We start from the raw sequence: 25,084 nt of genomic DNA on the forward strand, positions 1-25,084 counted from the left end.
AATTCTTTATAAACATGATTTCGAATAGTTAAGACTGGCTTAGATTGTGAGCTACAAGCCTATGATAGTTTTGTTTAAGGGTTAAAGAATTATTATTATATATATATTTTTTCACAAAGTGATTTCCTCTTATTTGCGTTTTTCTATACATATGCTGCAATTGGAGAACATCAAACAGACCTACACCTATTCCTCCAAATAGTAGGAAGACTCAATCATGCTTCTAAGAAGGTAGAAAGATAGTTTAAAATGTTACATGTTCCTCATGTTGTCCAGTAGTATAGGCATTTTCCTTTCAACCATGTCTAATCGAAATAAAAGACAGAAATTCCTACATATTTTCCAAGACTTTTGAGTCCAGATGATCTACAACCTTGCTGCAAATCTTTGCTGACTAATATAATTTTGAGCTGGCTTGGAGTTTACCAATCTCAAACACTGAAATATAATGGGTAAAGAGACCAAAAATAATTTTTTTCGTTACCTTTCCTATATGAAATTATGATCATAGAACTCTAATAATAACAGGCAACCATACCCACATTTATAGGATTTATAGGAAAACTAAGTGCATACAAGGATCCAGCAAGCACTCCATAAGGAACTAGACTCTACTAGTATTCATGGAACCAGATAACCACAATGCTAATTCAAGTAAATAAAAAGAGTAAGCTAACACTTTACAGTTAGTGATCGACAGAACAGATGTCAAAGAGAAAATACTCAATAAATGCGAGCTCTTTTCTGCTGTAATAATTATTCATTAAAAAATAATAATAATGAATAATTAGCCCACTTTTCTGCTTTAACATTTAAAGAAAAAAGAGAGTTAACCAATCATTATTGCTAACAATTAGTGTTGTATGTTATCCATCTGACTAAACAAATCTAATCAAGTCTAAAACTTGAGCAGCATCATATTTGCATCCATATTTTTCTGATAAGAGAATAAGCAACATCAACCTACAGCTCAGGACAGACTTAATACTGCAAGACTGGATTTAACTATCACCTAGCAGCTTGCCAAACTTGAGATGATGCACAAATAGAAGAATATGGAAGGAAAAGGGAGTAACTGCCTATTTACACGTCTTATATTTTCATTCCTTCAGGATGCATGACTCAGCCATCTTCACTGAGCAGAATATCTAGTTAAACGAAACCTTAGGTGTATCCAGTGTATGGGTTATATGGATTTCCAAAGGGATTGGTGCTTCCCTGACCCATAGCTTGCTGTTGCTGTTGCATCATTAGTGCTTGCTGTTGCATCGTGGCAGCCATCTGCACACTGCTAGTTGGAGCTATACTGTTGGAGGCAGAAAACGGGTCTTGAGAATATTGAACCACCTCGAAGGGATTTGGTGCCACCTGACCCATGTGATAACCCCTATTAGGATTTGATCTTCTTGCCATTGCATCATCATACAGACTATCTAATGTCAATTTGTCCAGTCCACCAGCCTGCAGCAATGATGTGGTATTGTGTACAAGATGTAAGATTATATCAGCAGAATGCCAAAACTTACCTGATACTTGTTGATAAAGAAAACCTGATACTTGAAATAGAAAACTCAAAAAGTTGTGGGACCCTTTTTACGAACATTTTGACACTTATACAGCTAATCTTGCAGCAATTGATGATGTATGCAACATGTGTGCCTAAAACTTAAAAGAGAAAAAGTGAAAAGAATAAAAGAATATCAGCAGCAAATCATCTCTACCAGTTTGCTCTCAGCAAGGGCACTTTGATTGGAACTTGATGCGCCAACAAGTTCTAGCTCCCACCCTGTACTCCCAGTTGTTAAATTAGGCATATATGTATCATTTACAAGATTATCTGTGTAAACAGAAGAGAAACTAGTGAGAAGGAAATCGTTTTTCTGGTAGTTTAATTGCTAAGGTCAATGAAGTTCACCATCAGCAATGATATCAAGTGCTCGGGCATTTTTCTCTTCCATCTCAGTAGCACCCTGATCGAAATCCAAGCGCTGTATGCAGAATGTGGATAAGCAAAGCAGACAAAAGAAGGCATCTAGAACCTTTTAAGAAAAATCTTGAAACCTTGAGCATTTTAACTCCTACCAAAAGATCAGTAACTGGAGGTTGAGCTAAATGTAGAACTGAAGCTTCAGAGGTCTCCGATACTAGTACAGGAGATGTTGGCTGTGGTGCCAGAGCTGGTTCTATGTTTTCAGGATCATCATTCACCTTCTGATTCTCAATGGCTAAAATGGCTATGGGGGCTATATGTCTGTCACTTTCCACCTGCAATGATAACTTGAATCCTCAGGCAAACAAGCATGCCCTGTTTATAGAAGAAGAGGAAGGATGCCCATGGTCTAAAAACAATGCAACAGAAGTGAAAAAAATATATTAAAGAGAAGATGTAGATAGCTTGATGCTGAACTAAAAGATACACTAACAAGAGTAGCAGAAAAGGACAGTCTCTATGTTATGCTATGTTACTAAACATCAAATTCTGCAGGACTAACGAGAAAGTAATTTATATTTCTTAACTCAAAAGGTAGTACCAACCTATTTAAGAGATCATATACAAACAAAAGAAGGTACTTTAATCTAGCAACAGAATGCATATAAAAAGTAGTGATCATTATAATGATCAGTTGACAAGTCTAGAAGCTTACTTTCTTATAAATAAAAAAAGAAAACATAACAATTTACTTCACTGAGTGCTTGGCATGTGTACCACAATCTGGTTGGAGGATAAAGCACGTGGAGCATCCTTCACATACTCTTCCATTGCTGCAACGAATGATGCAGGTGGCTGCAGATAAATCAACCAATACAAAAAGAAGTGGACTGATAAGAAAATAGCATAAATCTGGGAAGTACTTAGATTTTGACATTATATTTAAAAGAAAGAAGAATCAGAAAAAGAGAGAGAGAATAATATAAACCTGTTCAATTTTAACAATGTTTTCCATTCGCCCAAGATTGAGGCCCTTGCAGACCTCATAGAAGTCAGATAGTCTCTCTGCCTACAAAACAACCAAGTATAGATTTTTCTTTTCCTCAGGAACTATGTAATAATCATCAGGAAAATATGAGGGAAATGTTGACATTACCTGATGCCCTGCCTTGCGGTAAATCTCCAATGCCCTAAGTGCATCATGGCGTTGCATCTCAAAGAACTATATCGAAGGAGTAAAACTAATTACTTTGTAATTTGTACATTCAGAAAGAGCAAATCTACTTAAAAATCATGACACTTGCCTTCTCAACTAAATTAAGAATACCAGCATTAATTGCACTGTAGATCTTAATACTTTCACAAGCTACCTGAGAAAGAAATCATGTCACAGATAATGTCATAATCACTATCTGACTAAGTGCAACTAACTAATGTACAAACTGTTATGCTTCCATACACCACTTACAATTGAAAGTGCATGTCTGATAATGTTATTATACATGGTTGTCCCTTCTGGCTGCAGAAACAGGAAATGAGAATATTTTTCTACAAGAAGTATTTCACAATATTGCACTAAACAGAAGAAAGAAAGAAAAGAGGGAGAAGAAAATTATGAGGATAAAGTATAGGAAAAGAATTGTGAAACGTATTCCATTTCATTACCTGGCAACCGAGCAGGCGGAAAAGCAGCTGCTGCAAAGCAGGTAACTGCTCAAGCAAGTCAACTGTGTCAACTTCCGCTATTCTCTATAAATGAAACACAAACTAAAATCAATTGAAATCATGATCAATATCAGCAACAAAAAGTTGATTAAAGATAAATGCATGAGTATTGTTCAACTCAAAGATAAATGCATGAAATTAAGATCTAAATAGTCAAAAAGCACAAAGAAGTACAACAAGAAATAAGAGGAAACTTGAAATGAGAAATATAGTATGAAACTGAAATGCTTACTGATTGTCCTTTCACAATATCATACTTCAGTATTCGAAAGCATTCTAACCGCTCCTCTAGAAACAGAGCATATGTTCGAACCCAAGCAGAATAATCCCAGGCTGGAGATTAAAAAAAAAAAAAAAAAAAAAACGAGCAACAGAAAGGCATTAGAAATTATTTTCTCCCACAAACAGTAGTGTTCTTTTGTGACTACTAAGATATCGAACTTGCATTGCATGTCCACCTTGTCATAAAGAACCTTAGTTAAGTAACACATGCAATTATGAAAACAACGCTAAGTCAGCTTTTGAGTCAAATAGGAAAAAGGTTCATGATCAGTTTTGCGAAGGAGTTAAGGACTATATTTATAAATTGAAGAAGCTAGTACCAGATGGACTAGAATCATCCTTGAAATGTGATAAATTCAGCATACTGCCTCTGGTCCGGCTATAATTGATGATCTCTTCATGGAATGTAGGGTCAACTTCTCTCAGACCCCGATGTATTACGATCAAGGTTTTCAAGGCTACCTAATGAAGTATGGGACAGTCAGCTGATTGCAAATAAAGTAGGAAAAAAAAACTAACATGGCACCACGTACATCAGAACATTGCTCAAGATTTCTCATAAGCAATCAATTTTTCAATACTTGACGATATCAAAGCATAAACTTAGTTACTATGTCTGCATCTGTGGTATTATCATAGAAAGAATTCTTGATGCTTGCATATGGACAAGGGGGTTTACACACAGTGACACAACTTTTGAGCAAGCTACTCTCCAGTCCTGGCATTAATGTTCAAGCCAGAAAATGACAGCTATTGAAATAAATGTAACTCAAATGTAGGCAAGTTAACATAACAAAACATCACAGAAATATTTGAACATCATGCACTTAATTTGTATGGTATCTAGTTGAACTCATCACTCTAGGTAAACCGATATACAGAGAAAAAGCCCATAATATACCATAATGCTAAATTATGAAATGTGCAATGTGCATTTGGCCAATTATCACAGTTTAATCTTTAACATGACCCAAGTAAGTATATGATATTGTGAGACTAGATTCCATTCCAGATTTCAGACTGCCATTTTGAACATAACATCAACCAATTGGTCAGTTTTTACACACCTGGTAGATGTGATCTTCAACCAATAGAACAAGAATTTGAATTCTGTCCTGGTAATGGGCTACAGAATGACTTAGAGTGAAGATCTGAGTAACATTAGAGATGGCAAGGAGCTAAAGTTTTATGCACGGATGTTCCATAAACTAAACTCTTTTTAACAAAAAGTTAGCTTGCAACTTTTGCATAGAGAAAGAAGAAAAACTACTTAGCAGACATACAGCCCAATTGTGCGTCCTGGTGAGCCGTTTAGCAAGAGCATTAGTGCAGTATGTAACATCAGCACGAGGTCTTGATGCTGAGACAGCATCAAAAATAGCTGTTAAAAAGAAAAAAAAAGTCATAAATATTGCAAGAAAATCAAACTAATTTCCTTAAATAGAAGCATTACTTCTAACATACAAAATTTAGCATTAAGATGCTTTTTATCATGGCTGAAATAGGATTTGATACCTAGTGGTTATCCAGTCCAAGATCCTATAAACACGGTTATGGATCTCAAAAGTGGCATCAGTTACTAAATATGCCTCATATGGTTTAGCATCCTCAAGATCCTATGACAAATTATATGGCAGAGCTCTGATGTATTCCTATATACAAGCATACATATGTCAAACAAACAAACAAACAACATTTATATATGTATATAATATGTGACATTTGAACTTATACGTATGTAATTGTGATTCTTAGTTCAGAGATTCTCTTAAATATTTCATATTTACCTTAGAAAAAGAGTTTCAACAATAGTATCTTGTATTTGTATCTTCTATGAGTAAATTATCAATTTCATTTTATTACATTTATGTAGCTTCTATATATTATTTACACAATAATATAACTACCACAATCCAAGAAAGGATAGAGAAGGGACTTCCAACTTCTTAACCCATACTGCTCTAGCTATATGCTTGCATCTAAATATTGCATAATAAGAAACTATGTATCTTTAGTGGGAAATTACAGAACAAAAAAAAAACATTTTTGACAGAAAAAACAGGCCATTTAAAATTAATAACAAATAAATCTTGACTTTATTCCTTAATAGCCCCTACTCCAACATCCCTTTAGAGGGGTACTATTGTCCTTTTTGAATTTTGCTATTTCAATAGACTTTTCTGCTTTGCAAGTACTGCCACCTTGTGCTTTTATCGTATTAGGATGACTGAATTAAGTTTAAACTGGTTTCAAGATCATATTTGAATTAATCCCTCTTTCAACCTGAAGTGATTAAATTTTACGTATTGAATCTCTTGATCAAGACTGACAAGAAGTTAGATTCTCATCAAAATTTGATTGAAATCTGAAGTCCGATAAAGTTTACTAGATCAAGACTTAAATATATCATGCCTCTCTAGTCAGAATCAATCTGATCAAAGCTGTGGTTTCTGTAGCACATTTTAGAATTTCTGGGCCCAAAAGATGATTAGTTACAGCAGGAAAAAAAATTCCCAGTAATAGGCAGGAAAAGAGTTGGTACTGACTGCATATGTGCTTCTCCTTAGACAATTGCTCTACATGATTAGTAGCCTTGACAATAGCGACATCCAGTTCCTAAGAGAAAAAAAGTTCAAAATTGCTTCTTCAAGTGGATCACAATCAGACTTCACAAAAATCGAGAAAAGGAAAAGAATGACCATAAGATGAGATGAAGGAACCTTGTAATAACTGTTCACTTTTGCTAATCCAACTGTAGTGGAATCTTTTAAAGCTCCAAGAGCTTTCCTGATGCTCTGCTGAGTACTACCACCCACAGCCATGTTACCTTGAAATTCTCTGGAAGAATTTTTACATAAATAACTCCAAATCGAGAATTACTGAGTAAGGCACCCGTATATCCAAGTATGGCTGTCTGAAGGCAGAAAGGTTAAATAAGACAGTCATCAATGAATCGAATGTACAATAATTGCTCAGTTAAGTGAATTTTGAAAGCTATTGGATTGAAGAGCAAGATGTAATTTATTTCTGATGCAAGATATGAACCAAATGTGCCACTAAGATGTTTACCAGTTAACCAGTTAAAAATATGACATGAGTTGCGCTTCTCATAATGGAAGCACAGATAAGGCATTTTTCTGTTTTCTTTTATCATCTTTACTGATCCTATTAACAGTTAATTCTTTGCTCCTGGAAACAAATTCGTATATAGAACACGAAGGACGATACATGAGAAATTAATTTGGAGGACAATTATTCGTTTTCCAGAAGAAAGCTAGAAAACAGCAACCCTTTTAAAGCTCTCTTCTATCAATTGATACATCACAATATGAACCTAAATTTCTTCTACTCGCTGTTCCATTTTGATTCGGTTCTTTTCATTTTGGTGATGGGTAAAACAAACATAAAAAAAGGTGATGATATGCCACAGAATCACTACGATGCATTAGAAAAACTAAATCTACCTCAAAATACCGAAACTAGTTAGAGAAACCATAAACTCGTTGATAGATGGATCAAACTAGGGCTTGAAAGAAATAAAGTTAGGGTTTTACGTACCTCGGGAAAGGGACAAATCCAGCGCAATCAAAGATATGCGCGTGGAGAAATGCGAAGAAAACGAGGAATGATGCGATCCAAATGGATCGAAGAGAGAGAAGGGATTTGTATATGGATATAGATATGAACAAAGGGAGAGAGAGAGAGAGAGAGAGAGAGAGAGAGAGAGAGAGAGAGAGAGAGAGAGAGAGGAGCCGTTACAACAAAGCTGGAAGTTTTTGGAGGCATTAATAACTTCCCCAGGTTACGGGAGGACGACGATAGCGAGGTAATGGCAACTGGTTCTGGATCCGGGTTTTATATACATCCGCATCCGATCCGATAATATCTTGGTTGGAAATCGGATATAAAATGAAAGGAAAATTTACATTTCACACCCTATATTTTCTTTTATTATCAGAAAAATCCTATCATATGAGTATTCATCATTTGACTTTTATCTTGCTTTTAAAAGTCAAAATATAAAAAACCTATTAAAAAAATTCTTAACAAGGTTGTCTACTCACGGGTGAGTGAGAAAAATTAACTTATATCACGATATTGCAGTCATAATATATAATTTACATGAGTACCAATAACGTTATTATAATTCACACCCTAACTTTTATTTTTATATTCTAAAAATATTATAATTTTTGTGAGTACTAATAACTTATATCACGATATTTCAGAAACATCCTAGCTTTTATTTTTATTATAATTCACACCCTGTCATATCCTGCATCCTATGTATTTGGGTTTAATGCCTATAAAATTTAATTAGTTAATTTTATCCTAACAACATCTAACAGAATAAAAAGTAATCAATTATTCTTCAAAACTAGAAAATACCTAATCTATCGAAAACCTAACTATGATTGTAAAGTTCAGAATTAAACGAGTTTAGTGATAATTATAAAATTTAATCAAAATGTAGAGATAATTATAATATTTTAAGAGGTTTTAGTAGCAATTATGTAAGAAACCCCGATATATTATGCAACCTTTGTACCCAAACCCGATAAGGAAAGGATCCGGGTTCAGCTAATCGGGTTACCGGGTCAGCCGTTGCCACTGCTTAGATTATTCTAAAGAACTTTGAGGGTATTTTCGTCACACCCTCCTTTTCCGTTTGCTTGCTACTTCTCCTTCCTCCTTTCTCCTCACTTTTCCTTTCCCTCCTCAAATTAAAAAGCCACCAACTTTTTCTCTTTTCTCTCTTCTCCTCTTCCAAATCGTATAACCCTACCTTAATCCTGGACACGGGGATTTGGGAATTGGTAATGGGCAATAGGATGTGCGTCGGACGGCGGCGGTCGGTGGAGGATCGGCTCACGCGACCGCGCCGACTCCTCCGGCAGACGTCCGACGTGGACTACCAGAAGCTTCGCCGCCTCATTCGCTCACACAAGCTCGCGCCATGCTTTGACGCCATTGACGATGCCCAATTCGATGCCTGTGACCTCGAGGAGTGCCCCATCTGCTTCTTTGTATTGTCCCTTGTCATAAAAATCCCATCTTTATATTTTAATCTATGTTTTCTCCTTTCCTTATCTTCTTGGTATGATTAAAAGTTGGATATTTTTTTGGGGGGAATTTTGGTAGTTCTATCCAAGTCTGAATCGATCCAAGTGCTGCGGTAAACGGATTTGCACTGGTATTTTGCTTATTGGGATCTGCTTTCTTCTTTCTGATTCATCTTTCGGTAATTGAATTTTTTCTTTCCTGTGTTTGTAGAGTGCTTCTTGCAGATGATGCCTTCGGAGACATCCCAATCTGTGCAGTATCCTCTAATCCTCCCATGCAATTGTTCTTTGTCATAACGAAAATGTGAATTTAATGCCTTTTCTGGCTCAACTTTTTCGGAAACTTGAATTGATTGAAATACTTAACAAGTAAAGATGCCCATTCTGCAAAACTTGCTCATATGCAGTTGAGTACTACGGCTCCAGGACTGCGAAGGAGAAGGAATTCGAGCTAGCAGTAAGAATTTTTTTCAGAGTTCTGTTATTTAACTATGTAGTATGCTTAATTGATTGTCTAGAGGGGATTTTTTCTCTTTTTTTGGGATAAAATATCAATACAAATAGAAACTTTACCATCTCCAAACCATTTCACTTACATGCCATCATAATCAACACAAGAACATCTATCTGAAACATATCATAAGTTTTCAACGTCTACTTCTTGGAGCTGCCTTTCCTACTTCCCTGAAGAAAGATTCTTCCCTTTCTCTGAGCTTCATCACCTCCGATACCTGCCCAACAAAGGATTAAAGAGTTTGTACTAAAGAATAAACACCCCCAATTCTTTCCTTTGTGCTGAGTAAATATGTGATTACTGTGCTCAAACCAAATAGAACAAGTTAGTGCTGCCATCCGGATTCAGCTTAGCGGTTTCTCTCCATATCTCCGTAGTGCTTTTAGGATCCCTTGTATTGCCAAATAAGGATTTCATCTTCCCCAAGATCTCCCTGAGATAGCACCACCTCAGAAAAGGTGTTTTACTGTTTCAGTTTTACCACTGAACAGGCATTTATCATCCCCTCTCTAAAGGAACTATAACAGTTCCACAAGCTCATGCTCAATTTGTCAGTTTCTCATTGATAATGTCTTCTTGTGTGATTGCACAGGAGGAGCAGAAAGTAATTGAGGCGAAAATAAGGATGCAGAAGGAGTCTCAAACTGTTGATGAAGTTGTAATTGTTGATCATACCAGAACTCCCGCAGAAGTTCATCATCAGTTCTCAGATATGGCTGGTATATATCTTATATGGTTTCCTTTTTTCTCCATGTAAATTGAGTTTGTACTTTCCTGTACTAGTTTATTTAAGTTGTTTTTTTTTGGTTTAAATTGATTGTAGGTCCCAGTGATGGTTCAGATGTTTTTGGTCCAAGAACCTCGCTTCTGCAAAAGCTTATGAATAGAGATGATTCCTCTATTACGAATGGTTTCAGCTTCAGGTCCTAGAACTTCCTAATAGTGATATAAAGAAAATAATGCCTTCTGTCACTTAATATTATTGTTTTACTTTCTGATTGTTATTCACAACACGACCATGCATAACAGCCTTTATGTCGATAGAATCAAAGGTTTTGTTATACCATTAAAACCAAGGTAATATGCTGGTTAATAATATACAAAATTTATTCCTATTTAGTTGAAGTTAAAAAATTGATTCGGAATTTCACCGGCATGTGCCCTTTCTCTTTCTCTACAATGTAGCTATTAGTGCAATGACTTTCACTATTCTTCATCTTTGAACCTGATCATTTAAGCAATTATGTCCTCTTTGTTTTTCGTCGTATTTTAGTATAACTGAATTTTCAACTTATTTTCTATGATTTACTTGTCTATATCTCATTATCTCTAATACTGTATTCTTATAATGAGATAAAATATCTACACGTGAATGCCAAAGGTAAACCTTTCATAGCTATCACATTCTCCATGAGCGATTTTTTTGAAGTCCATTATGCCTGGTTCATATGGAGATCCAATATAACTTGCTTCAGTAAGACACACACATATACATGCCTATACCCACCACATAGGCACAGTAAGTGGAATATATTATCTTACAGCATTGACGTACTAAGATATGGTATCTTACCATCAAATGTGATACAAAGGTTGAGCTAATTTTATGTAGCAGACAATCTGGTGGTAAGGTGAAAGAGTTGAAAAGGAACTCTATTCTAAGTCTGCCAGTTTATTGTGGAAGCGAGTCTTTGCAAAATTTGAACTCTCCTTTCTAGGTAATACCCACTATTCACTGTAACCCATTTTCTAAAGTCTGTTAGTTCACACTGAATCCAGACAAAGTATAATAAAAGAGAAGGATACATCATTCTCTTTGCAGTACAAATATCGTAGGTCTCAAACCAATCATATGAAAAGAAAAGTAAAGAAAGAATCACTAGGATTTCTCTTCATGTATTTAGAAGAAGAAAAAACTCCTCCCTTGACTCACACGCAATGCACATGTTCCAGGTTCTTTTACAATTTGAACTGATTAATATTATTCGAATGCTTCAAAATGAAAAGAATAGTTTTCTTGGAAGAATTTTTTTTAATGTTCAAAGCTTTCTTGATGCAGGAATGAAGAATTGGATGTAGGTTGTGAGGACTTCATGGTGATAGAAGCTATATGGCAATCTCTTCAGGTGAACCTAGCTGTTCCTTGATTACCTGTTGTAGACAAACATCTTTATGGCAATCTATACATAAAGACTTCACTAACACAAGTAACTTTTGGGTAGGATTCAGCTTTACATAAAAGTGAAACAAATCCTGCAACACATTTGCCTTCTTCTGGACCAAGCAACATTGGTAGACTTCATTCTGAATCAAATGAAGTAACTAATGCTGAAACATCTTTGCCTTCTGATGATGGTGAGCTATCTACATTGGATTCAGCAGCTGGAGACTACCCTGGAGAAGAATTATTCTCTGCCAGATCATAAACTAAGAGTTACTTCAGATCTACATGATAATCTTACTAAAATGTTCAACAAGAAAGGATTAAAGGCTAAGAATCTCTTGCCTTAGAGGAAAACTTTGATGCAGAATCTAGTAATGCAGGTCCATGCAGTCCATGCAGCAGATCTTGTGTAAATTCACTTTCTTTTTAGCGAAATAGGAGAGCTCTGTTCACAAAGTTGAGATACAATCAGAGACAAGCCATATGTTCTTGCTGCAGAATCAAATGCTTAATCATGTTCATCTTCTGATTTCTTCAGCAGCATTGCTTCTTTTTTCTCATTCTGGAGAGGTCTTGTAGGGCGTAAGTCATGTAGCTTTGTATATCTGCTCTTAGTTCATGTAAACAATAATTGACCTCTGTTCATAGTAAACTTAAAGAGATGTATATGATTGAATATATTTGGATTTAAGTTGTATCACTATTCAAATCTGTTATGGACCAGATTTAGAATGATCCGTCCGTAGGATGATTATGAAAATTTAGGTGGAGATAGCCTCGTGAGATAGGGTTCTAATGGCTCTAGTTCCACCTAAATCGAAGGTCGAGATGAAAAGATAAAAATAAAATAGTGGAGATAGGTTATGGAGAACAGAACGAGTAATTTCTGACGTTGTGGCAATCGTTGGAGGGTGGTGGATGGCTAAGGGTGATAACCAAAGGTGGTGGTGGATGGTCATGTAGTAGGGTAGCTGCTAGAGGTAGGAGGTGGCTAGCGGATTGGATCTACATACGGATTATCCGATTTATCTAAAATTCAAAACAGTAAGATAAAGTTAAGTAACTAATTTGACTCAATTCAACTTAACTCGACTTAATCTATTTGGTCGGATCGTAACAAAATCATTGACGTAAAAACTGACTTTCTAGTCATCTATTTACCACTTTACTTAGACTCTTATTTGTTGACGAGGTGCTTATACGATAGCAGCAATAGTATTTTAATAAATAGTTTGAAAACTACAGTAGAATGATATTGCATCTAAAGAAAGCCCGGACCAAAGTAATGAACTTCTACGACCAACTCTGTAGCACGAATCTGGAGGTAATCCAACGTGAGATACTCCTAGTTCAAGTGGAACCAAATGTTAATCTCCAATCACTTTGCATACGTGCGGCCAAATCCGAGAGCACGCGGACGTGGCCTTTTGCAAGCATTTAACAGCAGTATCATGTTAGTACTTAACGATGTCATTTTGTGCCTATATAAAACCATCTGCTAATTCTTCATTAACATCATTGGAGAAAGAAGGAATCACATCAATGGCATCCTATAGAGCACTAGTTGTTGCATTTATTGTGATTTTGCTTTCTTTTGGTAGTGCAAAGGGTAGGGCAATGAGAAAGGAGTTGGGTGGTGGGATAGGAGTAGGGTTAGGGGTCGGACTAGGGCTCGGTGGCTCGGGTTCAGGCCGAGGATCGAGCTTTAGTGCTTGGTTTGGTCCTAAAGAAGATTCTGATGTTGCTTCCGATCAAGGCTTAGGATATGGTTTGGGCTCGGGTTTAGGTTCGAGAGCATCACCTAATTTTGGCGGTAACTATGGTTCGAGTTTCGACAGGTGATCTTATAGTGGGTCAAGTGGAGACTCAAATTATGGTTATGGCTCGGCACAGGACTTAGGCTCTGGAATGAGCTTGGTCACATCATCTTCAGTTGGGGCTCAAGCTATGGTTTTGGTTCAAGCTCAAGTGCATCATCTGGATCTACTAAGTACTAGCTCAAGCATAGGTGGTTGGTCAAGTTCAACTGGAAGATCATACACCACATCTTTGGTGGTTTGAACTCTGGATTTGGTTCATTCTCAGGTTCAAACTTTGGATCATGGTCAAATTTTGGTAGAGGGTTTGGGTCTGGACAAGTGTTTGGTGGTGGGCATAATTGATTAGGGCTAATTTTGTGGTTGAGCCTTTAAGTAATCCTTGCTTTGGGAAATAAATCACTATCTATGTATCCAAAGTAAGGCATATGCTTAAATCTTAGGGGCCTATGGATTCTGACTAAAATAATCATTTTTGGGACTTTATCTTTTGGAAATTTCATCAAAAACGTCTTATGTTTTACTTTTATCATATAAATATTTATCATTTAACTTCTATAATTTTCTTTTAATGCACCCAGAGTTAACATTATATAGAATACAAAATATTTATTATTTTAAAAAATAAAAAGATAAAATACCTAAAATATGCCTCGTTTGACCTTTATCTTAATCTTAAAAAGGTTTTTGAAATGTTAAGTTATTTTTTATTTAAAATTAATTTAATTCATCAATATGATAATAAATATCCATGTGAATGATAAAAAATGATAAAATAAAGGGTGTTATTTCTCTCTCTTGACCTCTTCAAATCTTTTTTATTTTTTAATCTTAAACAATATTTGATTCTTATTGTATTTAGTCAAAATGCTTATAACTTCTAACATCATTAGATTAGTAGTAAGGAAATTAATGGCTTAACTAACAACCAACCCAATTGAGAGTGGGAAAATCCCTTTTAAATCAAGTCAACTCTTAAACCACACCTTTCTAGCCAAACTCTTAAAGTTAATGCTATAAAATCTTTCCATAGTTTTATTGGGCTGCAAGATGGCATACAAGCCTATACTTTTATCCCTTTAGCTTTCACTATTAATATATTATACTGTCAAATAAATATGACATGATTAAGGAAAATTACTATAACCTTATCAATTATCTAAAGTAAATATTCTTCCACCATATATATATATATTTTTTAATCTTCCAATGATAGCTTTTTGCTAATACTCAAAAGATTGATTACAAAAAATACTCTTCTAAGCAGTTGGTGCTGTCCACAATCTTTCCTTCAACAACTTGGAGAATGTTTTATAGTCTCCTAATTGACTCTGTAATATTTCATTTGTAGAGAATCTTGTATCTATATTTTAATATAATTACCCTATTGTGTGTATGTATACCTCTCCAAATGTTTCTTAATTATGGTGTCTACTACCTTGATTTCATATCTGTGTGTGGAGAAAGCCCTAAAACTCATGGTTTTATTTGAACACCTTGAGCTTATTTTGACACATAAATTATTGATGCGTTTGTTTAGAGGGTATAATATGAGATTAGATTAGTTATCCCGTGGATAATCTCATGTTTGGTATGAAAATAATAAACAAGATTGGGAGTCTCATAGGGTGCCACATCTCAAAGAAAAAGGGATGCGGAGAGATAAGAGTCTTATTACTATATTATCGTTATATAAGAAATAATAAATTTAAACATTTTATTATAATATATAAAATAATTTATAAATATCTAAATTAATCCTATCTTTTTCATCCTCTTTTTCTCTTTCCAAAAGAAGAAGAAGAAAAAGAAAAAGAGGAGGGGAGGAGAGAATAAGGAAAAGTTGACAACGACGATAGAGAAAGTAGGTAAGGAAGATGGTGGAGGGATATCGAGAATGAGAAAGAATGATGAATGTATTTTAGTAATTTGGTCGATAGTTAGTTAAAATAACGTCAGAAAGTTAAATGAGAGCTATAGGAGAAAATGAGGCATCCAGTTACAAAATCCACAGAAACTGGGTATGGATCACAAAATAGATAAAATATAAGGTGTGATTCATAAAAATCTCTAATATTTATTATTCCATCCTCACATTTTATTTTTATTATAATACTCTTGTGTCAATATTTTTTATATTTTTTTTTTATTATTTTGGAAAGAAGAACATGAGTAATAGAGTAAATTCCACTATATTATTATATGTAGACCTTTGGGCTCAAAATTACACTTTCACCCACCTTCCCTCCTAGTAGGTATGTATATAAATATATATAGAGATATAGTTTTCTCTTCACTAATTACAAATGGCTCGCTTCAGCAATAAACTCCTCACCATCCTAAACCTCCTCCTCCTCCTCATCTCCATCGGCATTCTCTTCTCCGGCTCTTCCCTCGGCCTTCGCCGCCGTGCCGCCACCGAGTGCGAAAAGTTCCTCCACCGCCCCGTCGTCTTGCTCGGCGCCTTCCTCCTCGTCGTCTCCGTCGCGGGCCTCGTCGGCGCATGCAGCTCCTACGTTAACGCCGGTGCTTCGTGCCTCCTCTGGCTCTACCTCCTCGTCCTCTTCCTCCTCTGGCTTCAGAAGAGGGTCGATGATGGTGAGAATTGGAGGAAGATCAAGAGCTGCATGCAGGAAGGGAAGGTCTGTCACAGAGGCAGTCATCTCTCTCTCGTTCAGGTGATCGAGTTGGGTTAATATATTTAACTCTTAATTAAGAGTAATGCTTGTCTTTCTACTTAATGGATCAAAATTTAAATGATAGTTAACTTCTATGGATATCTATGCAAACCAAGGATTTTTAAGGCCATTCATATGAAAATCAAGTGTTCTAAAAGATAATTAAATATCAACTTTAGATGGGTATACACATAGATAAGAGACTTTAGAAAATTAAACATACAAAAACACATTTTTTTTTCCAACAAATAGACTAAATAGCTTACCTAGTCCTCCAAAGAAATGCACTATAATGGATTGCAAGACACATAGATTAGACAACTTTATAAAAGATTCTTGTCGTTAGATAAAGAGGCTCATGTTGTATAAAAGTTTTCGAATTCAAATACTAACAGCATTGATATTTAGTGAAACGATATTAAGTTCTCATTTCTCTAAAACAAATGTTTAACCCATGACCTTCATCTCAGTTAGGAAAACGGGAGATGAGAATGACTAAGAAAATGAATACTACTATAATCTTCTTCAAAATACTCCTATTCATGGATTAATCCTACGCTAATCCATCTCCTTTTATGATTACATTGCAGTCCGGATGCTGCAAGCCTCCAATTGCTTGCAACTTCACCTACCAGAATCCAACAGTATGGATCAAACCTGCAGGGTTTAACTCCTCTACTTTTGACCGAGATTGCAAAACATGGTCAAATGACCAGAATGCCCTCTGTTTTGACTGCCAATCTTGCAAGGCAGGTGTAGTTACTACCTTGAAGAACGAGTGGAAGAAGTTTGCAGTTGCTCATGTTATCCTCCTCATCTTTCTCATCATCGTCTATTCGGCCGATAGCTTTGTGTTCAAGAATAAGAGGCGGATAATTCTTATCCGGGGAGGAAACGAGGATAAAGAGTGGATTATCCGTTTAAGATGATGGCGTTAATTTTAAGCTTCTTTCACATAGGGAATAAGGTTCAAATGGAAATATCTATTCCTATTTGTTATTACCAAAATTTAAGTTTTATTCTAGGAAAAATTATTCCTGTTCACTTTTATTATAAAATAAAGGTGTAATAATTAATTATTTTTGATGTGATATAAAATGAAGGTAAAGAAGAAAAGTTACTGGAATATCTTTCGATTTGATATGAAGTAAATTGATGGAATAGATGATGAGTATACAATGCGCAATGCCAATATAGTTGCAATGTTAACTAAGCCCCCGTTCACTTATGTAATATAAATAGATGTATTTTAGTGTAGTAACCAAACAACATCTTATCTTATTCTAGTATACTATTTCAAAATTCTCTCTCATCTTATTCCATACAACTTTCTAAAATTATTTATTAATAACTCAAGATTATAATTTACCCTTTGAGATGATAATACATTTGTCATATCAGCTACAGTTGTTATCTCCTCTCTCTCTCTCTTATCTCCAAAGGTAGCCCCCTATACTTACCCCTATGATAATAGACTTTGTAAATGTATTTGTTTATTGTAAATATAGATAAGAATACGATGTTATGTACATATTTTTGAGTCAAATAGAAAACATAAATTATAGACTCAACTATGGACGCAAATGTAGTTAGAGCCTATTGTATTTTTATTTTATTGCTTATAATTTGGATAAATTTCTATGGGTAAAGATGGATAGACATATATACTTGAATGGATAAATGGATAATATGAGATCCGCCCAACGTTAAGAGGCCCAATTCTAGAAACTTCTACGACGAACTTTGGAGCACGAATCTCGAGGTAATCTAACGCTAGATACTCCTAGTTTAAGTGGAGCCAAATGTTAATCTCCAAAAGATTTGGTGAGACCCACATGGAATCCAATCACTTTGCATACGTGCGGCCAAATCTGAGAGCATGCGGACGTGGCCTTTGCGAGCTTTTAACAGCACTGTCATGTGAACTTACTCAGCATCACATGTTCATGTTCGTGTTAGTGCTTAACTATGTCATTTATGCCTATATAAATCACTTGCTAATTCTTCATTAACATCATTGGAGAGAGAAGGAATAGCATCAATGGCGTCCAATAGAGCACTAGTTGTTGCACTTGTTGTGCTTTCGGTTTGTTTGGGTGGTGCAAAGGGTAGAACAATGAGAAAGGACTTGGGTGTGGGCCTGGGTGGTGGGATAGGAGTAGGGTTGGGGGTTGGACTAGGGCTTGATGGCTCAGGTGTTGGGTTAGGCTATGGTTCTGGTTCTGCTTTTGCCTCGAGCTCAGGCCAGGGATCAGGCTTTGGTGCTTGGTCTGGTCCTCAAGGAGGTTCTTATGTTGCTTCCGGTCAAGGATCGGGGTATGGCTCGGGCTCAGGAGCATCATCTAATTTTGGCGGTTCTGATTCAAACTATGGTTCGGGTTTTGGCGGGGGATCTTACACTGGGTCAAGTGGAGGCTCAAATTATGGTTATGGCTCAACACAAGGCTCAGGCTCAAGCTATGGTTATGGTTCTGGCTCGAACTCTGGTTCAGGCTTCGGGTCGAGTCAAGGTTCATCATCTGGTTTCGGTGGGGGGACTTATGCTGGATCGGGTGGAGCCTCATCATCCAATTATGGTTCTCGATCGGCTTATGGATCCAGTTCAGGCTCAAGCAATGGTTACGGTTCTAGTTCGAACTCGGGCACATCGTTTGGCTCCACCGGAGGATCTTCTACGACTCATAAAGAGGACACACATTGCGCTTATGGTGCTGGTTCCAATCCTGGATCAGGCTCAACTTTAGGTAACAACTTAAATGTTTTCAATTGAGTCCTAATAGTAGTAACTTCTAGCATGAACTAAACAATGAGCTACATCTTTTAGGTCCAGGATCTTTTGGTGCATCAAATGCCAATCCCTCATCTGGTTCGACCTTAGGTGCATGGTCCGGCTCTAATTCAGGATCCAATGTAGCATCATCTGGCTCAAGCTCAGAAGCTGGCTCAGGTGCATCCAGTACCAGTAGAGGCTCGGGTTTTGGTGCTAACTCTGGTTCAAGTTCAAACTCAGGTGCATGGTCTAACTCTAATTCAGGATCCAACTCAGCATCATCTGGCTCAGGCTCGGAAGCCAACTCAGGTGCATCGACTACCGCAACACACTCAAGTTTAGGTGCAGAGTCAGGTTCAAATTCAAACTCCAATGCATGGTCTAACTCTAACTCAGGATTCAACTCGGCATCATCTGGCTCAGGTGCATCTACTACGACAACACACTCGGGTTCAAGTGTCAACTCAGGTTCGAATTCAAACTCCGATGCATGGTCTAACTCTAACTCAGGATCCAACTCGGCATCATCTGGCTCGGGAGCTGGCTTAGGCTCATCGACTACCATTACTGGCCCGAGTTATGGCACAAATTCAGGTTCAAATTCAAACTCGGGTGCATGGTCTAACTCCAACTCGGGTTCATCATCATCTGGATCAAGCTCAGAAGCTGAATCAAGTGCATCAACTACCGCCATGGGCTCGGGTTTTGGTGCCAACTCTGGTTCAAGCTCAAGTGCATCATCTGGATCTAGCTCAAGCACAGGTGGGTGGTCAAGTTCAAATGGGAGATCATACACCACATCAGGTGGTTTGAACTCTGGATCTGGTTCATTCTCAGGTTCAAACTCTGGATCATGGTCAAATTTTGGCAGAGGGTTTGGGTCTGGACAAGGGTTTGGTGGTGGGCATAATTGATTAGGGCTAATTTTGTGGTTGAGCCTTTAAGTAATCCTTGCTTTGGGAAATAAATCACTATCTATGTATCCAAAGTAAGGCATATGCTTAAATCTTATGGGCCTATGGATTCTGACTAAAATAATCATTTTTGAGACTTCATCTTTTGGAAATTTCATCAAAAACGTCTGATGTTTTACTTCTATTATAATTCATATCTTATATTATAGATATTTATTATTTAACTCATATACTTTTAACATTGCACTAATAACAGCTAATGAAATAGAAAATATTTTATTATTTTTAAAAATAAAAAGGTAAAATCCATAATACTTGAAAAAAGGTTTTAAAATGTTTTAAAATTATATTCTATTTAAAACTAATTTAATTTGTCTATATGATCACTGTCATTTAGTGATTAATATCCATGTGAATGATAAACAAAAAGAGGATAAAAATAAAGGGTTTTATTTCTTTCTCTTGTCCTCTTTCAAATCATTCTGATTCTTATTACATTTAGTCAAAATGCTTATGACTTCTAATATCATTAGATTAGTGGAAAGGAAATTAATGGCTTAACTAACAACCAACCTAATTGAGAGTGGGAAAATGCCTTTTAAATCAAGTCAACTCTCTGAAATCACACCTAGAAGCCAAACAACATCACTTTAATTTAATTTTCTTTTCTTCTGGTTTGAAGTTAATGACAAGTGCCTAATGATATAAAAACTTAGACATTAAACATGGATGAAGATCCCACAGTTTCATTGGGCTGCAAGATGGCATACAAGCATATACTTTTATCCCTTTTGCTCCTGTTAACAGATTATACTTTCTGGGTATAATATTGAGAAACAAATTAGTGTGACATATGATCAGGAAATATTAACTATAACTTTGTCAATTATCTATAGTAAATATTCTTCCACCACATTATTCTTTAATCTTCCAAGGATAACCTATGTTTGTATTAACACAATCATTTTTCCTCCAACAACCTCAACAACTTGGAGAACTTTTTATAGTCTCCTAATTGACTCTGGGGTATTTTATTTATAGAGAATCTTGTACTGAGGTTTTTAATTAATTACCTAAGATTTATTGTTATTATTAAAATGTTCTTTTTGTGTGCATGTATACCCTTAAAAAACAATAAAAATTAATGGTTTTACTTAGACACATATAAATTAATGGTATGTTTGTATAGATTTGATTACTTATCCTCAGTCTTTGATACGAAAATAATAGAAGATATTAGGGATAGATCAGCATTTTATTTTAGTATATATTAACAAAATATTACTAGTATTTTGTGTTTTATATAAATTACAAAATATTACCCAAATTTTATTTTTAATTTATTAGTATTTGTATTTTATTTATATTAACTTATTTTATTATTCTATTACTTTTAATTTTAGTAATTTGATTGTCGATAGTTAGTTAAAATAACGTAATGGTATTAAATGAGAATTATAATCGAATTACAAAATTCTAAAAGACAGAGTTTGAATTACAAAAATAGGTAAAAAAGATTTGTGATTTATATTATTATTATTATCATTCTGAAGAACAGGGGTAATAGAGTAAATTGCCTTGGACGTGAGAGTTTAGAATTACAGTTTTACCCTCCTTCCCTCGTAGTTGGTATGTTTATATATATAATAGTTTTCACTTCTCTCTTCTCTTCACTAATTACAAATGGCTCGCTTCAGCAATAAACTCCTCACCATCCTAAACCTCCTCCTCCTCCTCATCTCCATCGGCATCCTCTTCTCCGGCTCGTCCCTCGGCCTTCGCCGCCGTGCCGGCACCGAGTGCGAAAAGTTCCTCCACCGCCCCGTCGTCTTGCTCGGCGCCTTCCTCCTCGTCGTCTCCGTCGCGGGCCTCATCGGAGCATGCAGCTCCTACGTTAACGCCGGTGCTTCGTGCCTCCTCTGGCTCTACCTCCTCGTCCTCTTCCTCCTCTGGCTTCAGAAGAGGGTCGACGATGGCGAGAACTGGGGGAAGATCAAGAGCTGCATGCAGGAAGGGAAGGTCTGTCACAGAGGCAGTCATCTCTCTCTCATTCAGGTGATCGAGTTGGGTTAATATATCTAACTCTTAATTTCTTTTAAATCTTTTTGGGTCAAATGCATTTAATAATAATGCCCTTAATTAAGAGTAGTATTTGTCTTTCTACTTAATTAATCAAAATTTAAAGGCTAAGAGATTTTAGAAAGGTATACATACGATAATTAGCTCGGAAATAAAAGGTTAGTTCTTCTCAACAAATAGATTACATTAAGAAACTAGACACAACTTTATAAAAGATTTTTATCAATAGATAATATTGAGATGGTTAAAAGAGCTCCTATTCATGGATTAATCTTACACTAATCCATCTCTTTTTATGTTTGCATTTGCAGTCCGGATGCTGCAAGCCTCCAATTGCTTGCAACTTCACCTACCAGAATCCAACAGTATGGATTAAACCTGCAGGGTTTAACTCCTCTACTTTTAACCGAGATTGCAAAACATGGTCAAATGACCAGAACGCCCTCTGTTTTGAGTGCCAATCTTGCAAGGCAGGGGTAGTTGCTACGTTGAAGAACGAGTGGAAGAAGTTTGCAGTCGCTAATGTTATCCTCCTCATCTTTCTCATCGTCGTCTATTCGGCTGATAGCTTTGCGTCCAGGAATAAGAGGCGGATAATTCTAATCCGGGGAGGAAACGAGGATAAAGAGTGGATTATCCGTTTAGGATGATGGTGTTAATTTTATGTACTTAATTTGGCTTTGGTTTACGACATAGATAAATTATTTAATAAGAACTATTAATTTCTCTCTCCTAATCGAACGGTTGAGATTAAATCATACTAAATAAAATTAATCCGGTCACTTTTTTAAATTGTAAGGATAAATTTGTCATATTTTATTTCTCTCTTAGCTATTCATTTCTTTATAAAAAATAAAAATTATTTTTAATAAGCTATACAAGATAATTATAGATAGCAAATAATTCATTTTAATTTCTTCCACAAAAAATTTTATGTTTTCAACCGCTTAAACTTGTGATCAGGGCTGTCAAAAAAGCTCACTCGCTTACTGGGCTAAGCTAAAATTTTGAGCTTAAAAGGTTAATTTAGCTGAGTCGAGCTAGAGTCGGCTTAGTCGAGCTCGGCTCGAATAGACTCGATATACAATATGTAAGATAATATTCTATATATATATAATAAAATAAATGTATAATTATTATACAACATAGTTGTTAAAACAACTTCTTGTAAGATGATTTAGAGTAAATTATAATTATTAGCTTTTCTAAATTCATAGGTATTTTTATTAGTTATTTTTAAAATAAAAATATAATTATTATTTTTAACCACACAAGTACTTAAGGTAGGTAAACTTTCATTATAAACCACCTCCCATTATTATTATTATTATTTTGCTCTTCCTAATGCAAGCATAAATTGATTGATTAACGAATCCCAAAACTTAACAACCCACTATCAAATATAAATAATTAATTATGAAAACCAGTAACGCCATAGTTTTGGTGATCTCAATTATTTGCCACTTGCACTTAAAATAATAGTATTCCCAAGACCTAGAAAAATATGGCTAGAAGAGTAGAAGTAGGTCAAAGAGAAGAAGAGAGCAAAGGGATTGATAAATTTATTCATATTTTGAATCAAAGAAGACTATGATGATGTCCTTTTTTTAAATTTTAAATCCTCAAATCTTGGACACTTTGATTCCTAAGTTTACCTCCATATTTGAGATTATAACCCTCCCAAAAATAAAATAAAATTGTACTAGAATATGATCAATTTTTATAATTGCTTATTATTATTATTATTATTATTATTATTGGTTACGAAAAGAAGTTTCACCAATTATTTCATCTAGCTTATCTTCTAATCTTATTGGATTAGAGGAAATGAAATAAAAAAAGCAAGTTATCCTATTGTGAGTAGAAATCGCGCCTCGGAAATCGCGCTAAACACACCTTATTACCCAAAGTGTAATTTTTTTTAAAATTTAATTGAGAAGTACCTAATGCTAGAAAATTAATTAATTGATGGGAATAATAAGTTGCTAACGCTAGAACTATATTTTAATTAGAAAACGAGCAAACACAACGTGCCTCGGAAATCACGCTAAATGCATCTTACCGGCCAACAGTTTATTTTTAAAAAATATAATTGAGAAGTACCTAATGCAAGAAAATTAATTTATCGATCGAATAATAAGTTGCTAATGCTAAAATGATAATTTAATTGGAACTAGTTACACCTAGAGTTTATAGATACAGAGACTTATGTTCCACCAAATTTTAGGACACTTTTACATTAACTATAGTGCACTTTACATTAATTTTTTTTTCTCTAATTAAAATAAAGTTAAAAGGATATCTAGAATATTTAAAATTGATTCCATCATATTTTTATAAGAGAAGAACCAAAAGAAAGCGCATTTTGGATGTTTTACATAGTTAATAAAATCAATGTGTCACTAAAAATAAGTCATATATATATATATATAATAAATAGGTTATACTTTAGAGAGTGTAATTCTCATTTAATTATAAAGCTAATAACAAAAGTATGAAAAAAAGTTCTTTTTGATTTTCTTTTATCGTTCATAAGTCTAAAGACTAGATATGTGTTAGACAAATGGCTAACCATCTTTAAATACAGAGATATTTATGCCAAGCTTTTAACTAAGTTTTTAGTCCAAGATTCAAGCTATATGCGTCGCCGAATAATTGCTCATAACCAAATACCGCCGAGACTTGCTTCAAGCCATCATGTTGCTCACCTAGTTTAGGTTTCAAGCCATACGCGTCGTCGAATAATTACTCTGAACTAAATACCGTCGAGACCTACTCCAAGTTGTCGCGCTGCAGAGCTACTCATCCAAACTAACCACATTGTCGAGCCATCAATCGAATCAAGCCAAGCTATGAAACTACCAAATAATTTCTCCACAATATTATTTAGGCTTGGAGTTTGGAGTCGAACGTATGACCTCTTTGGTCATGTGGATGGTACCTTAGTTGGTTGAAGAAATATTTGTTTAATAATAAAACTATATCATTACTAACTTTGAGGTAAAAGTATTTTATTTTGCTACAAGTTCCTCTTCGTGAAAGAAAGGCATCTGGTTCTTCTCCTTTGGCTATATACTATTCCTCACTTTTGGTTAGCTGTATTATTCCTTACTTTTTTGTTGGCCATATTATTCCTTACTAATCTATC

General features: G+C 35.4%; 4 protein-coding genes and 1 pseudogene across 6 annotated transcripts; 4 read left to right on the plus strand and 1 right to left on the minus strand.

The window, feature by feature from the left end:
• Positions 1 to 750: 750 nt before the first annotated feature.
• LOC140767144 (putative clathrin assembly protein At5g35200) lies at positions 751 to 7,664 on the minus strand. Of its 2 annotated transcripts, none has more exons than XM_073106957.1 (16): positions 7,496 to 7,664; positions 6,658 to 6,847; positions 6,484 to 6,553; positions 5,221 to 5,318; positions 4,258 to 4,399; positions 3,888 to 3,988; positions 3,596 to 3,679; positions 3,399 to 3,449; positions 3,235 to 3,300; positions 3,087 to 3,152; positions 2,919 to 2,999; positions 2,708 to 2,785; positions 2,083 to 2,265; positions 1,916 to 1,988; positions 1,722 to 1,837; positions 751 to 1,461 (listed from the first exon to the last, which is right to left on the minus strand). In XM_073106957.1, exons 2-16 carry the CDS (start codon positions 6,757 to 6,759, stop codon positions 1,165 to 1,167), a joined length of 1,608 nt encoding a protein of 535 aa, XP_072963058.1. In that variant the 5' UTR covers positions 6,760 to 6,847; positions 7,496 to 7,664; the 3' UTR covers positions 751 to 1,164. The 2 variants fall into 2 exon arrangements, with proteins under 2 accessions (XP_072963058.1, XP_072963057.1); XM_073106956.1 differs by having other exon boundaries at positions 6,658 to 6,851.
• A 997-nt stretch (positions 7,665 to 8,661) lies between these two features.
• LOC140767458 (E3 ubiquitin-protein ligase GW2-like) lies at positions 8,662 to 12,334 on the plus strand. Of its 2 annotated transcripts, none has more exons than XM_073107377.1 (8): positions 8,662 to 8,964; positions 9,080 to 9,131; positions 9,212 to 9,257; positions 9,376 to 9,457; positions 10,107 to 10,233; positions 10,338 to 10,437; positions 11,574 to 11,640; positions 11,737 to 12,334. In XM_073107377.1, the coding sequence occupies exons 1-8, from the start codon at positions 8,758 to 8,760 to the stop codon at positions 11,938 to 11,940; spliced, it is 885 nt and encodes a 294-aa protein (XP_072963478.1). In that variant the 5' UTR covers positions 8,662 to 8,757; the 3' UTR covers positions 11,941 to 12,334. The 2 variants fall into 2 exon arrangements, with proteins under 2 accessions (XP_072963478.1, XP_072963479.1); XM_073107378.1 differs by having other exon boundaries at positions 11,744 to 12,334.
• Positions 12,335 to 15,801: 3,467 nt separating this feature from the next.
• Positions 15,802 to 17,077, plus strand: LOC140767659 (tetraspanin-8-like; annotated as a pseudogene).
• A 1,132-nt stretch (positions 17,078 to 18,209) lies between these two features.
• On the plus strand, positions 18,210 to 19,998 carry LOC140767370 (uncharacterized). Its single transcript, XM_073107245.1, has 2 exons — positions 18,210 to 18,917; positions 18,998 to 19,998. Exons 1-2 carry the CDS (start codon positions 18,215 to 18,217, stop codon positions 19,855 to 19,857), a joined length of 1,563 nt encoding a protein of 520 aa, XP_072963346.1. The 5' UTR covers positions 18,210 to 18,214; the 3' UTR covers positions 19,858 to 19,998.
• A 1,542-nt stretch (positions 19,999 to 21,540) lies between these two features.
• LOC140767638 (tetraspanin-8-like) lies at positions 21,541 to 22,685 on the plus strand. The gene is made up of 2 exons (XM_073107633.1): positions 21,541 to 21,912; positions 22,248 to 22,685. The coding sequence occupies exons 1-2, from the start codon at positions 21,541 to 21,543 to the stop codon at positions 22,584 to 22,586; spliced, it is 711 nt and encodes a 236-aa protein (XP_072963734.1). The 3' UTR covers positions 22,587 to 22,685.
• Positions 22,686 to 25,084: the final 2,399 nt, after the last annotated feature.

Source organism: Typha angustifolia, chromosome 9, assembly GCF_048772165.1.
Source record: "Typha angustifolia cultivar Huaian chromosome 9, ASM4877216v1, whole genome shotgun sequence".
Lineage (NCBI taxonomy): Eukaryota > Viridiplantae > Streptophyta > Magnoliopsida > Poales > Typhaceae > Typha > Typha angustifolia.